The 15,687-nt window shown below is 33.4% G+C and overlaps 1 protein-coding gene across 2 annotated transcripts; it reads left to right on the forward strand.

The window, feature by feature from the left end:
- Positions 1 to 2,428: 2,428 nt before the first annotated feature.
- On the forward strand, positions 2,429 to 8,954 carry LOC117341030 (ETS-related transcription factor Elf-1-like). Of its 2 annotated transcripts, none has more exons than XM_033902843.1 (4): positions 2,429 to 2,553; positions 5,203 to 5,705; positions 6,347 to 6,427; positions 6,621 to 8,954. In XM_033902843.1, exons 2-4 carry the CDS (start codon positions 5,210 to 5,212, stop codon positions 7,550 to 7,552), a joined length of 1,509 nt encoding a protein of 502 aa, XP_033758734.1. In that variant the 5' UTR covers positions 2,429 to 2,553; positions 5,203 to 5,209; the 3' UTR covers positions 7,553 to 8,954. The 2 variants fall into 2 exon arrangements, with proteins under 2 accessions (XP_033758734.1, XP_033758735.1); XM_033902844.1 differs by lacking the exon at positions 2,429 to 2,553 and adding an exon at positions 4,854 to 4,984.
- The last annotated feature ends 6,733 nt before the right edge of the window (positions 8,955 to 15,687 follow it).

Consider the following 15,687-nt stretch of genomic DNA (forward strand, 5'->3'; position numbering starts at 1 on the left):
TCATCGGCGATAACAACATATATCAAGGTCTTTTGTTTTGTGGACCACGTTACATTGTGTGAGAGTGCATTGTGCATGAGTAACTAGAATTGGCAACGACTTCCGAAGTTAAGTGAAAGTGAAGTCATGTCAGACTTATTCTAATTCTGCAAATGATAGAGATATATATAACAAGGGTATCCGCATGCTAGACCGCTGGCCTAGTCGTTCAACAGCAAACATTTATATATATACATCGGTTTCCCCAACGTTTTTAAATTTCAATTACTTAAACTTTAAGCTTGACCTATTTACCATGAATGCAAAACAAATAATTTCAACTTATTAAAATCATTCCTATTGGCCAAGATGATAACGGGTTAGTTGTCTTTCGATGTTGATAACTATATACAATACTTAATATAATGATATAAGTGATTTATGTAAGTCAATAAAAGTACAAATCGAATGACACACCACATTGAATGAGTGAGATAATATAGCATATACATGTGTATCTATTTATATAATGATATAATTTGCATTCATACAGTTTTAGTTTCAGTTTCAAATAGGTCTGTCATATATGAACAGTGACATGATTATTTATAAATATATATATGTATACACGATAATATGTGACGCTCTAAAGGTATTCACTGTTACAGGATTGAGAAGTAACAACCTAGTCAGGGTAATACTACTTACAGGAAACGAATCATGTCAAATGACAACACGTGTGGTCTTTGTTTGATCGTGAGTTGAGGTTAATTCCCCGATTTCGCTTTCGATTTATATGAGTAATGGTATTTTATCTAATTAAATCATTACAGAGTTTCGATTGAACAAATCACACATACACAAGTGAAACACATATACAAGGGAATAGTTCGTATATAACGTAAAGGAACATTGACATATGATTCTATTAATAGCTGTCTCGTTCCTCTAGGATATGTTAGAAATGTGGCCAAAAGATTGAAAATGTAAAATCCAAAACAATTAAAATGATCTTAACAACATAATACTAATATATAGAAGGAGGACTAACCAACTGATACATTCACTTAGTTATAGGATCACACACAAAAGACAAAACATACTAGCCCCCAATGCAAACTGGGAGTGAGACAAAGCAGAATAAAAAAAAATAACAAAGTGGGGATGTTGGATGATTTTGAAACAGCTTGGCGATCGTAATGATGGATAATGGTAAATCTCGGGGAGTTACATTTCCCAGCGTATAATTTACCACCTAGCGATATCACAGGATAAAGTGAAAGGAACACAAAAGGATAACGATTCTGTATATAGATTAACAAATAGGTATGATGAATGAGGAATTAATAGATAAAACTGTATCATACAGCAGTCTACTAATGAAATCGAGGCTCACCAAAGCTTGTATTGTGAGATATATGGCTGATATTGGGTTTTTATCGAAATGTCGGAGAAGCTTCTTTCAGGATTTCAACTGTATATAGTAAAAGTGATGTTATCACATGTTTATGTATTTAACTGTAATACTTTCATCTTACAATTATTAATATTTATGCTTCTCAACTCATAGCAGTAACAGCAACAACAACAACAAAACAACAACAGCAGCAGCAGCAGCAGCAGCAACAACAACAACAACAACAACAAAAACAACAACAACAGAATATTGAATGAAAGTGGTTATCTAACGGGTACCATTTGGATCTTTTACTTGTGGAGCCACCATGCCGCTTTTAACATGACATTACTGATTGTTAATTGCAGTAAAGCAACGATACAAAGTAGTTCAATAATGCAGCAGAAACAGCAATCAATTAAAAAAAAATAAAAAAACAACAACAAACAAACAAACAAACAAAACAAAAAGAAAGAAAAAAGAGTAAAATCAACACTTTACTAGTTCTAAGTGGGGTCAGAATAAAGTTATCGTAAATGTCTTATTTATGGTGTTAGAGTGAATTCCGAAAGTACATGTAATATACCAACAGAGATAAAACTGAAAAGTGTGTACATATACTTTTTATCTCAATAAACTACGGACTTTCTGTTCACAAACCGTTACGTCGTTATTACCTAGAGTTAGGTCCTCGGTACCAACACATGGGTTCGGCATCCTTTTAACTGTAAATGAACCGTTAAACAGACAGTTATTACGGTCATAGTCACTCGGGTTTAGAGATTATTAGGAGTACACAGGTAAAACTTTTACAGGTAAGTTCATGTTAGGTAATGTTTGTGAGTTTACTATCGATGTAAGCATCGATGCATAAAGGTAGGTATAATTTGTTGATGACATTGGTATACTCACCTGTGAGTGTACCTGGACAGGTAAATACACCTTCGTATATACACCTACAGGACTGTTATACAGGTGAGAAGACCATTTATATGCTGTTTAGCTATTGTGACAATGTCCGCGACCGTGGGTTGTATTGTAACCCCTGTCTGACTCACCTTTCAGGTAAACAGTCATGTTTGGTAGTATATACCTCAGTGACATACATATCAGTTCATTCATAGAATGTAAACGCTACTACACACATGCGAGGAGTATTACCTGTGATTTTAATCAAGGTAGGTACACTATGTAATTATTGCTATCCTCATTGATAATATTTGTATCACATTATGTTATATTGCAATGTTTTGTCAACTATTAGAACTACAACACTGTCTTAATACATACGTTATCATACATATATTCTGTTGATATCTAAATACACTGCATATTGAACAAAATTGACATGCGGTAACTATTTACAAATATATTATGATTAGCTAATCTGACTTATTCATTCATATTACACATCTTTTATAACTTCTTCAGTATACACAAGTTTAACCTAAAACGAAATAAAGTCTAATTTGTAAAATCTAAAATGACCTATAGACTATATATACACATTGATTTGTATCTATTTTGGCAGTAAATGTTGTAATATAAAACATTCTTGTGTCAGCTTTATGCATTGGATATTTAAGGTTGTATTGTTCATTATTACGTTGACATACCTGTCATGTTTCCCTTGACTTTTATATCGATTTTATTGACCAATAAACGCAGTAAAACATTCAATTGTTTAAAGCACAAACAAACTAACATTTTAAGTTATTATCTAATAGTAGATTGGTTATAAACTAACCATGCACATATTAAGCAACAAATCAGTTGATCTCTAACATCAATTAAACATTTTCTTAATATTTTGTAAACCTCACATATATTCCATCTTATGATAAAAAGCTTTAAATTAAGCTATTTTCCTGTTTAATAACAAACTTCACCTAATAGCATAACAGTCGTGTACGTCCAATGCTATAAACACGATATCCCATTCCGTAATATCATAGACAGACAACAATATATAATATAAATATGATAAGTACGTGTGTACTTATATTCACAATAAACATTACACTAGCATAATGACCAACCGTTCTATTACAACTTATTATACGAAAACTAACATGTACACTCGTAGGTTTATCTTAAATAAGTTTCTATCAAAAACCAGATATGCAGGAACGTGAAAACTAATGTAAATGTAAATACAGATTTGGGTTTCGTCCAAGTAGCAGTTGAGTGATTACATAACTATTCGTCTATGTGAGTGGAGCCATCCAGGATTTTGTTGTTGTTTAGGTGTATATATCCTTATACAGACATTGACAGGTACACAGCATATATATATGTCTATATAATTTTACTTTATATGATGGCATTGGCTTGCGTTTGTCCCAATACACAGGGATGTAATCAGGTTATATTTAAAGGTTGTTGGCAAACACAATAGAAGCTATTGTGTACATCAGTGCCAGTTAACAATAGGAACACGAATGTTAACTACCATATTTATCGGCGATTGTGACACATGTTGTACTGACTAAACCTTGTCAAATCTATTCCGGCCATCACCAGAACTAAAATAAGAATAAATGCTTTTTTCTATATGTCAAATGGTCATTGATTTCTGAACTAAATATAAATATAATCAGAGTTTTAAATCTATGTTGACATATCCCATTATACTATCGTCTTCTGTACCTCTGCTCCATATTTTGATATTAAAATCAAACTGATAACAATTTAAAACTGGGCCAACATTAACTCCGTTAATCCTGTTTAACCCTCAGTGATATGGAATCTGAAGGTATTCTAAGTTACAATCCGCGCCTGTCGCTTATCAGTACATATGTCATATATCGAGTGGCTAAGGGCTGCCTTTGACGCACGAGATTCTTTGCGCGCGCACACATCCCAGATACGAACAAGTATTGGAATGTCAAATTCACATTTCATTGAATTAAATAAGTAAACATGCTAGAAAGGGGATTAATGTAGTTATATGTGTTGTCAATAAACTGGATTAAAGCAAATGGTTATGTCTATAATATATTCGCAAACGTTTTATTGCTCTTAAATATAAGTATAATATTCAATAGAAATACTATAATAAGAGATAATGAAATGAATATAATATGCAATAAACAATTCAAAAGAAGATTTATTATGCAGAGTGTCAAAAGTCCGAAAAAGTATATACCATGCATATTGAGTATTCGTTCTCAGGAAAACACATAATGCTGTGTCTGTATTCAGGTGTATTATGTATAAAGTTTATGATATGTACGACGAGACACGCTGGTTATCAGAATAACCCTTTTTCTGACTAGATCGGGAGTTTCTAGTTGGTATTTCCCGTACATTACCCGGACATAAATATTTTTTAGGTTTGCATTGTATTGTATGACGTCATCTGGGCAACGTTGACAACAATATCTGGGTATAAGTACCCAGCCATACACTGCGCTGCTCATTGCTAATGACACTCAGCAGTGAGCAACATGATGTATACTTAGACTATTACTGAGTACTAGTATCTACAATACTTATACTATTACTGAGTACAAGTATCTACAATACTTAGACTACTAAAGACGTTAGATATTTTGAGGATTTATGATTATTTCTTGGTCAAATATCTCGTACATGCAACCCTAAGCTGTAAGTTAACGGTGTTTAGGTTTTTTTTTCATTTTTCTTTTTTTTTTGTAAATGACTTTGTGATTTGATACTTTGCCGCTATGAGTATGCATATTAATTCCAAATTAATTTATAAGAAAATTTAATATAACACTTTTATTTTTTTCAGATCTTATTTTCATGTTTTCCTTAGTAATATTGGCAATGGAAAAATAACGTTTGTGGTTTTTTTTTTACAGATTGAAAATGTACAACGACCGACAACCCACCCCGTCCCCTGATATCTTCGGCTTTTCAGCTAGTCCGGCCAGCTTCGTGTCTTCGGCAACTGACCAGTCCAGCCTGACTGACTTTGAACAGGAAATCTTCTCTTTATTTGATGGCAGCAGTGACCAGGCGGTGCCTGATGCAGACATAGAAGATATTGTGCCATCCTATGATTTAAACGCACATTCTATTTACCCCGCTGTTGCTTCTAAGAAATGTGAAGATTCAAGGACATTGACCAATCTTACTAACTTTATACCATCATGCATTTTGTTAGACGACAGTGAAACACAAGAGCAGAAGAGCCAACAAAAGTTCCCGCCAAGCTATGAAGAGCACGTGTCTCGATCTGGATTTTCCAGCAACATGCCGTCTGTTTCTGATTTTACTGTAAACTACAACAGGGTAGAGGACCCATTGTCTGATATCATGGACTGTATCTTAAAAACCGAACCAGACAATCCTATTCAACATGGTAAGTTGCATATACGCTAGAAATAACATAGCTTTTTGAAGACGGAAGAACAAACTAGAATAACAATGTAGAATATCTAAACTACTATTGAATGATGTATAATTATACACGTAATCTTGTGTGTGTGTTGAAAAGCATTGTCAATATTGTTATAATCATTCAATTATCTGCGTGGGTTTGTTCATCGAAATCATTAGGCATGCAAACACATGTGATTATATGCCTTAACTCGATGGCGGTGTTTAATCATGCATAAATAGAACACTTTTGGGGTGAAAACCGCTCAAGCATGAAAGGTCAAGTAGTGCAGTGTGTAGGCCAATATACCTGTACCCAGTGGTTAAGGAGTGTGCTGTCATAAATATACTTAAGCAATGTTAAATGGTGTATGGGTTGGTCGCCGCACTGTCAGCAATGGATAAGAATAGGATAAGTAAGAAAGTCTTTATTCCATTAAATACCCGTTTACACTTTGCTGTGAACATAGATAGCTGTTATCTATTTTAGTAAATATCAAAATAATTTTATCTAGTTGTTTAAGCTAAGTGATGGAATGTGACTTTAAAAAAGATGATAATTTTCCGAATGTCCTCGAACTATATATTGTTGAATATCATATAAAACTTTGGATTTTTTTCCAGTTCCGTCCCGATCGCCTCCGAAATCAACCCCTGAGGTGTCTCGTGAGGATCATCTAAAAAGGATCACTTCTCTCCTTGTCGGTACGTATTGTAGTTTATGTTTTAGCTTGTGTTGTATATTCTATCATCTTAAACTTCGTAATACTTTGATGAAAGTGAAAATATCGCAATACTTAAATATATTTTCTTTGGATTCCTCGGGCTGATATATCCTTATTTTATAATTTGATGATTTTAATCCGTAATAAATAATCAATGTGTATTTGTATTAAAGGAGGAGGTCAAATAAAACTGTGGCAGTTCCTTCTGGAGATTTTGACCGAGAGTGGAAACGATGACTGCATTAAATGGGAGAGTGGCGGGACAAGCGGAGAGTTCCGAATGATTGATCCGGAAGCAGTGGCTAGAAAATGGGGTCAACGCAAAAACAAAGCCACTATGAACTATGACAATATGAGTAGGGCGCTGCGGTACTATTACGACAAAATGATTCTGACAAAGGTGGCGGGAAAAAGACACACCTACAGATTCAACTTCAACGCAATCATCCAGTCAATGCAGAGTTCGTCCTCTTCTTCAAACACACAAGCTGAACAGTTACAGAACTCTTTGTATAATGGCTGTTCATCAGCTCCCGTCCATCGTTACCATCAGAGCCATCCACAAACGTTCCAGGGCAACACATACGCCAACGTTAACCCACACACCATAAACAATGTAAGTAGCGTACAGAATGTGCGAAACATCCAAGGTGTTCCGAATGTCCAAAACGTACAGTCGGTTCCGAACTTACAATCTATTCCAAACCTGCAGACATACTCGTCAGCCAGCGATATGATTCCTACTACTTGTTATGACCATGACATCAAGCCTTCTTTCAGCAGCTGTCGTTTTGCTGAAGTAAACGGAAGTTCATCGCCTAGTCAGAGAGACGTAAAACCTCTCACTTCCTGTCAATTTGCTCAAAACAACACTTCTTCCTCCAATACCTACTCACCAAAGACAATCAGTAGTGCAAGTCTGCCAACGCGCACATCTTCTTCCTCCGGTTACACCATTGGCTATTCAGCAGGCCGTGCCCAAACTCCAAACAACCACTGCCATCCAAGCCAGAACGGAGCTCCATTTTACCGATCTCAGCCAAGGACAATTCAGAGGTATTCTCCATATCAGTATACCACTCAAAATATGAACAAATCGTGGTGACATTGGTATCAAAATTATCCAATCAACGAACGATATAAAGTCGCTACTGACTGTAAAAAAGCATATACAGATTTCGTAACGTATTTGCTACTACATCAACTGTTAACCTATTTTGTCTTGCTATTATATCTTTTTCCAATTTTGTAAGAAAGATTAAGAAAGACAATAAGTGAGAGATTGAATGAAATTCAAGGAGAGAAAGAAAGAATGAAATAGAGAAGAAACGATGGAGGAAGGAAGGAAAAACTGAAAGAAAGACATATATATGAAAATGATGACAAAATACGCAATGACGTTTCAGAGAAACAGGTAACAGGGGGAAATGTATGATTTTCCTTCTTACCACGAGTACATTATTTACTCTATGTGGTATAGTTGATACAGCTGTACAGTTAGAGGCACTGCCGATCTTCGGTAGGGTATTGAATATCTGATAAAACCGAAACTTTTTTCCTAATTGCAATATAATATATCTGCTTTTCCTTGTATACAACTCTACCTCAATATGCTGGCATATTGAGTATCCGCGCAGGTCGCGAGTAATGGCTGAATATCCTTTTGATATATATATTTTATAGAAGTCTTTTTTCATTGAAGAAATCCATTTGTTCCATATTTGTATTTTGATTTTTTCTCCATTTTTGCTGGTTTTATATATCGGTATTTATGTCAATGTTGAGATGACTCTTAAATCATTAGATTTATTAATTCTCCAACATAAAATTTCCGACGAATGAAGACCATCATTGAAAATTGAAACATTATAATATTAAATTCGTTATTACATATCCTCATCTAATGAACAATTTAAATTGAGAAAATGCCATGGTTTATTTCCGCTTTAATAACCTGAAGATGTAGATTAAGAAAAATACTTAAATGAAAACTGACCACTGTCTGACAGGATACTAATACAATACTGTTACTAATATGTTAATTTTATTGTTAGTTTAAAATAATTGATTCTTATTTGAAACTAGAAATCAATATCATTCTTAATATCTATATGCATATCTTTTCGAATTCGAAAAAAATTGAAATCGTAAACAAACGTAATGTTAGAAGAACTACAGGGGAAACTGAATTTTTATTTAGTTTAGTGTAAAACATATTGTAAGATAACCCAATTAATGGCCAGTATTACACTACTGTATGAAATGGCAAAGGTTGAAACACGGAAATAAAGTGGAACAAATGAAAATAAGTGATATGCAAATTAAAATCAAATAAAATATCAGTATGTTCCTGATGTCCATGCTACATATTTGTAGCTCAGATGCCTCCCCACATGTTTTTAATTTATTCATGTTTACGTAACGGACTTATTTCTGTTACGCCGATCCAAAATGGTTGCCATATATGTGATGTTGAAGTTTATCTTTGTAATAAAATATCAGAAATACATTTTTTATGTCTTGTATATTACGACGTGTGTCTACAACAAAGAATATCGACATAACAACGACATTTTAATTCTAACTCAATATCGACATAACAACGACGTTTTAATTCTAACTCAATATCGATAAAACGAGGGACAGATATAAACAAATGACAGACAGACAGACAGACAGACTGTATGGGTCACATATTTGACAGTTGTACAGATAATTAACTACATCAGATCTTAAAACGTTAAAAGTGTGCCAAGGTTGATAGAAGGACGATGTGATTAGGTGATGCATACGAAGCCTCGCTGTCTGTCAAATACAACCTTAACCCAACGGGATAATTTTATCAGATAAAATATAGCATGGCTGTCACTTCAAAGATATTAGTCTCAATTAGATATGGAATATAGCCGATAACGTGTAACGTCACAATACAACCACTGTATTTGTAGAGTTTCACCAATAATTTTGATTGAAAGTCAGGAATAAAGAATCTGAAATATTTTTTATCAATTTAGGTCAAGTTAGCTAAGCGTGAAAGGTGTCCTTCAAATGGAGGCTACATTTTCTTTTTACTTTAAAAAAACATTTCTATATTACAAAAGACGTATATACATTTATAATGATGTCATATTTCCTACAGGAATGACATTTTGATAATAATTGATGTATTTTGAAGTAGTCCAATTACTGAAGATAGCAGACATATCCACAACCACATTATGATTCTGATTGAAGCACATTAAACATACATTACAGAGGCAGAGACGTGCAAAAGATAGATTTCTAAAAAAAAAATGCAATTAACGAACTTGCAAAATTCTTTTAAAATGAAATGTTTAAATACCTTAGTAATTGACCGGTACATTTGACTATCTTATGTTAGAGATCTAAGTGTAAAACATACTCTCTCTTTGTCGATATTTGTGTTAGTCATCCACATCAGGATTGGTATAATAGATAGCATGGCTTAGTCAGTGACCACACAAACTGCTACTAAATGCCTAGTGCTTCACCATGCATTGTGGTTTAAAGGCTAATCTTCCTGCCAGAAATAGTAAAGACATTTTCTCTCGTTAGAAAAAATTAGAAAAATATTATATCATATAAAGTGGTGTTATAATGTAAGATATATCTATATTTTGGATTATGTAATGTATATCAATTTTGATGAATTATAACGTTATTATAACGCAATCCCCTAGTGAATCATTAAGTAATGTGTCTTTTGTTTATTGTTTGTTAAGAAATAACAGATCATTAACTTATTAACTTTTTAAGTTATTTAATTTCTCCAAAAACAACATGGGATCTTTAATCAGCTTTAATTATGATGATAAATATATCATAAACAAAAGAAAGGAAATGAATCACAGAAATGTGTGTTGATGTACATCCTATAATGTTTTGGTGTGAGTGAGGCTCTGCGCCTCAGTGAGGACGGCTAGGTGTTACTTTATTGATAACCCCGTCAACATGATCATCAGTAACAGTGTTTGAAGCCGCTGTTGAATTATTCCGTGGAATGTTAGGGGCATGATAGAAGGTCCTAGCGTAAGCTCATAAATAGTGTTGACAATTTATTAGTGAACAGAATATTCATTAAAATGTTGGTATGCATAAAAAGCACTGATATGTTTTGTATAAAAATTTCATTTACGTGTGACGATTAGTAAATGTATCGATATTCAATGATGATGGCTACCACATACAATCTCATTAAATAAAACTATACCTTCATTGAGGAATTTCCGATATATCTGCCTTTTCTAAAAATAATACGGTTCGATACAAAAGAGCCTAAAGAAATTAATAAGAATGCGACGTGCAGTTATTTCGTCCTTCTAGGACTCGTCAGGCCTGAGTGCTGATGAGAGGAGGCGACAAAAACTGCAAATAAATCGAACGAAAGGGCAGTATATGAACGAAGAGATGCAACTGATAATATAATATCCTATGCTGCGTATTACATAGAATGTATTAGAATGATAGAATTAATCACAGATAACACACCAGTATGTCGAAATACACAAATAATGATTTACTTGGTTATAAATACATTACTGTAAAATCCATTTCTCTAGAAAACACCGGTTTACCTCGGTTTACTATGGGTTTCACATCCTATTGTTTCAGTCTGACATTATTTCCTGTTTTCAGACGTTGAGTCCTATTGTGTTACCACTATTACTCATCATATAGTTTATCTTCAGGACCCAGTTGTTCTAATTGATTAGGCTAATTAGAGTTTAACAGCAATTTCAAAATTATGATGAATTACTTTGTGATAAAACTAACTGGTCAAACTTTTATGAAAATATAACACTCATCAGTCTCCTCCTACCTTTTTAAGGAATATAGTACACTGATTTGGAGGTAAAGGAAATTATATTTTCAGTAATCAAGTGATTAAGCTAATCATCTTTTGAACAACTGGGCCTAGATCAGTATATTGGGTTTATGTTTCTCTCTAAGACTTCCATCTCCTTGAAGGCAGTATGTCTTTATTGATATTTTCGCTCTAGTCTTCCTATGACATGGAACTAACAACCCTGTTTTTCATATGTGTTTACTAAACGTTCATGCGACAATCTTTAGGGAATGGAAAATAAACCTTCTTTAAAAACTGATATAAAGAAGAAAATTGGAAATCAAGACAAATTAAAAACTTTAAAGCGGTTGTGATAAGTTGATACATGTCGTTTTTAAGGTATGGTGATGTCTGATACACCAACAAGTCTGGTGCGTGTGTATATATCACTATGTACCATACGCTGTCGTTATGGCAACTTTACAATGTTATACAATGTCAGTCTTTTATTTTGGTATAATGATATTGTTTATAAGTAATCCCGAAACAATAAACGAATGATAATGGTCAAAATGAAAAAGAAGAAAGAAAAAAAGTCATTACTTCAGTTCATTATAATGATCCTCATTAAAACTGCGCTTATGACTCGAACTATCATCATTGATTTTAATCGGCATAGAGCAGGAACTAGCAAAATACATATTATGCTTGGAAAAGTAATGCAAGAAGATGGGCAATGCATTGGTCGAATAACGTGTTCTTTTCAAAACCAAATAAATATATATTTTTCTATATAAATCAACATTCAAAATGTTCGTCCGAAACAACAACAACACCAACAAACAGCAACAGCAACAGCAGCAGCAGCAGCAGCAACATCAATTAAAATAAATGATAAATAAAACAAATAAATAGCCAGACAAACAGCAAAATGGAGATATATTATAAAACTTTTTAATTTCAATGACATTTATTTTGTTTAAGTTAACATCCGGGCTCTATTCAATGTCTGTAATTGGTAACCCTCATTCTGCTCGAATCACGCACTGTTCCCAGACGGCAAAGACTTCCGCCGTTCTGGTTTTTCCATTGCCTGACTCATTATCACACAACTTATAACCTTCAAGTGTACATAATATCTACCTCAGGCCACAGAGCCTCGATTTCGTCGCTTGGGTCATATCGTGCGATTTGACTCATCTTTAAGATATAATCGTGCAATGCTGCCATCACCCTATGGCTTTGCGATCACATGGTCAAGATACACATATGTGGTGACGTGTTTAGACAGATAGTATAAAACGATTGAGCTCTTCAACATATATCCTATTACAATTGCGGAAATATTCTTTTTCGGCACGACACCTGTATTTTCATTAATACTTTCATAACAGGTGTATATAATACACTTTACTCGTTGCTGTTTTATGTTTGTTTCCTACGAACAATAAGAATATGATATAGAAATAGTAATTATATATTATCTTTAGGATATGATAACATCTGTTCTTCACCAAGGCCACCCCGATTGATAAATTACCTTTAGAGTTTTCCCGTAAAAAATATTTAGATACAGTATTGTATGCAAAATTTTCATTCCGGATGTTTTCATTCACTACCTAAACTGTCACTTTACTCTGGGATCTAGCATGCTTTTGATTGTGTGAACTGATATGGGATATAGGTCTCAGGAGTGTTTGGTGCTGAACGATATGCCCTTGAACATCAGCATCCTTTCCTGGGTTGGTGAACCTTTAACGTGTCAAAAAGATTTGCATAAAACAAAATTAATGATACTTCAATAAAGAAACAAAACTGAGATTTCGAAGCTATTTATTCAAGGTTTTGAAATGCAATTTCACAAACTAAACTCATAAAAAATCAAACGTGATGTATCTGTTTCCCTGGATAACAGTTTAACATTCTACCTGAATAGAAACAATAGGGAATAAAAAAAGAACACACACATTATGCATTCGAGATTAAGTTTTCTACAAACATATGATATGGGTGAGAACACAGTGACACTTGTGTCAACATTGCATGGAGGTTATGTGAAATACGAAATAAAAAGTAAAACCATTGACGTCTTGTCAGATCAAACAAATTTGATATTTCCTTTCAACATTTTTTATTTCATTATCTCTGATTTGTATCTGAATTTTTTTTTATAATTTTCATTCCAGGAATGCTATTTTATCATGTTGATTATATATGGTTTGTTCTTATTGTACGGAAGCGCACATGCTGTCTTAATGATTATGAAAAAAATAAAAATAAAAATAACTTCAGAAAACAATATTTCCGGTACGTATATGGTACATTCTCACATCTGATCCGAGACCCCATATCCAAACAAAGCTTTGAAGTTGAATTTTTTCGCCAAAGTTCTGTTTAATGACGATATTTTGAATTTGACAATGCCACCTATTGGGTCCTTAGTAAGTCAAGCCGCATTGTAACTCTTTTTAATATCATATAATTATGAAAGCTAATGTTTATATTTACAACGGATGCAGCAGATGTTTAAATTATAGTCAATAGCATTGTTATGAAATATGTATTTCAGTCTACAAACTACGAAAGAAAAACGAAAAAGTTTTCATTTAATGATTTAACTGGAAGAAGCTGTTATGTGCAGTATCATATTTTTATGTAATCAAAGTATCAAACCGCCACATTAATTAAAATATATGCACCAGTGTATGTATTCAATGTATTACGTATCGCCTCCGGAATGTACATAGTTATATCATTCGAGTTATATCTTAGTTTGATCAGTACCAAGACTGTTATCAAACAACAGACAATTTCATAGAAGGAGGTGTTTATCGGTGCAAGTTTAATTTCTGAATAAATGTTTCATAACAAAAAAAAAAAGATATAAATAGTTTTCCAGTAATTATATCAGTAACGTTTTTAAATAGGTAACACGTTGTACACACACACATAAACGCAATTCCAGGTATCCAGAGCACATACGTATTGTCTTTATATCTATCTATACAGATAGTAGACATCGGGCGATTGTAGTGACATCGCTCATGTATCTTAATATGCTAGGGTTCATTACGGCCATACAGCAGACGATGGGTCTGATATGGAACCAACATATGCACAATAAATATAAATAGATAATAGTTTCGATTAAAAGTATAACATTACATGTAAGATCCATGTACCTAACAAAAATTGCGCACTCTCAATTTTAGTGCATTACCAGTTTAAATTCTTAGGATCTATGATACTCACGCGCAGCATACAAAGTCCGGCTAAAAATAAATAAATAACATACATTGTTTTGTTTCTGCTGTTATCGACAATTGATTTCCGCAATCTGATTATTTTCGTACCGATGATAATTGCCTACTTATTTTCAAAACACAAATATTGAATGTTTCGAAAAATATTAATGGTAAAAGAAAGTTTCATACGTTTCTTTCATTACAGATTATATAGTTTTATCAACGAAAATAGACGATGTTTTTGCGAGGAAATATAATGATTTTAACAATTTAAGGTTCAACAAACCTGGTAATTTAAAGCCCTTTTACACAATCTTAACATGTAAATATATGGATCATCATATAGAAACTATTGTTGGTATCAATGTCGATTTTGGTGTGCAGCATAGCCGATCGATCTTCGTGTTTCGAAGACAATTGATACACCTTTTACACCTTTATGTACACATGCTGCACTACTCATTTGTCTGATAGAGGTGACATGCCGTATTAGTCATCATAATGTCACGTATAAAACAGTCATTGGTTGTGTTACGAAAATTCCTTACATAAGATATCTTATCATATTCCCCTGATTCTCAATTAAACATAACAAATTGGTACTATTCATGTGCAATTTGGTGATTTATGTTATAGTGCCCAATGAAATACGAGGGTACACTTGTTTGTAATGATTATGTGCGGTTTATAAACTTGTAAGACACAAAATAAGGCCCGCATGACCTTCCCCTTTACATAAACTTTGATATGTTCTATACATTTGACACGCTGATTATATTGGAGTGGCATTATGACTACCTGTTGATGCCTTTGTCATTTTTGTAGGGGGGCGTGTTGAATTATTACTCAACGATAAATTAGCACCCCCTACCATTCGTTTGTTAAATTGAATATAGAGGGTGTTATTACCGCAATAATGATTTACACAACCTTCCACCACGAGGAGTTCTAAAATAAGATTCCCGCTGAAATTTGTACCGTTACAATACCTCATATAATTATGTTTTTGTATCTAAAGTGTATAATTGATTGTATGCGTATAGACTACGTACTGTTCACGAACCTAATATGGCACACGCTAATTTCGGAGCAAAATTGAATTAAAGCACTCTTCATTAATCAGAATGATGAATTAGCATGCAGATAATGATTGTCATAGAAACCAATGTAGATAAAACTACAATTAAC

Source organism: Pecten maximus, chromosome 13 (genome assembly GCF_902652985.1).
Source record: "Pecten maximus chromosome 13, xPecMax1.1, whole genome shotgun sequence".
Lineage (NCBI taxonomy): Eukaryota > Metazoa > Mollusca > Bivalvia > Pectinida > Pectinidae > Pecten > Pecten maximus.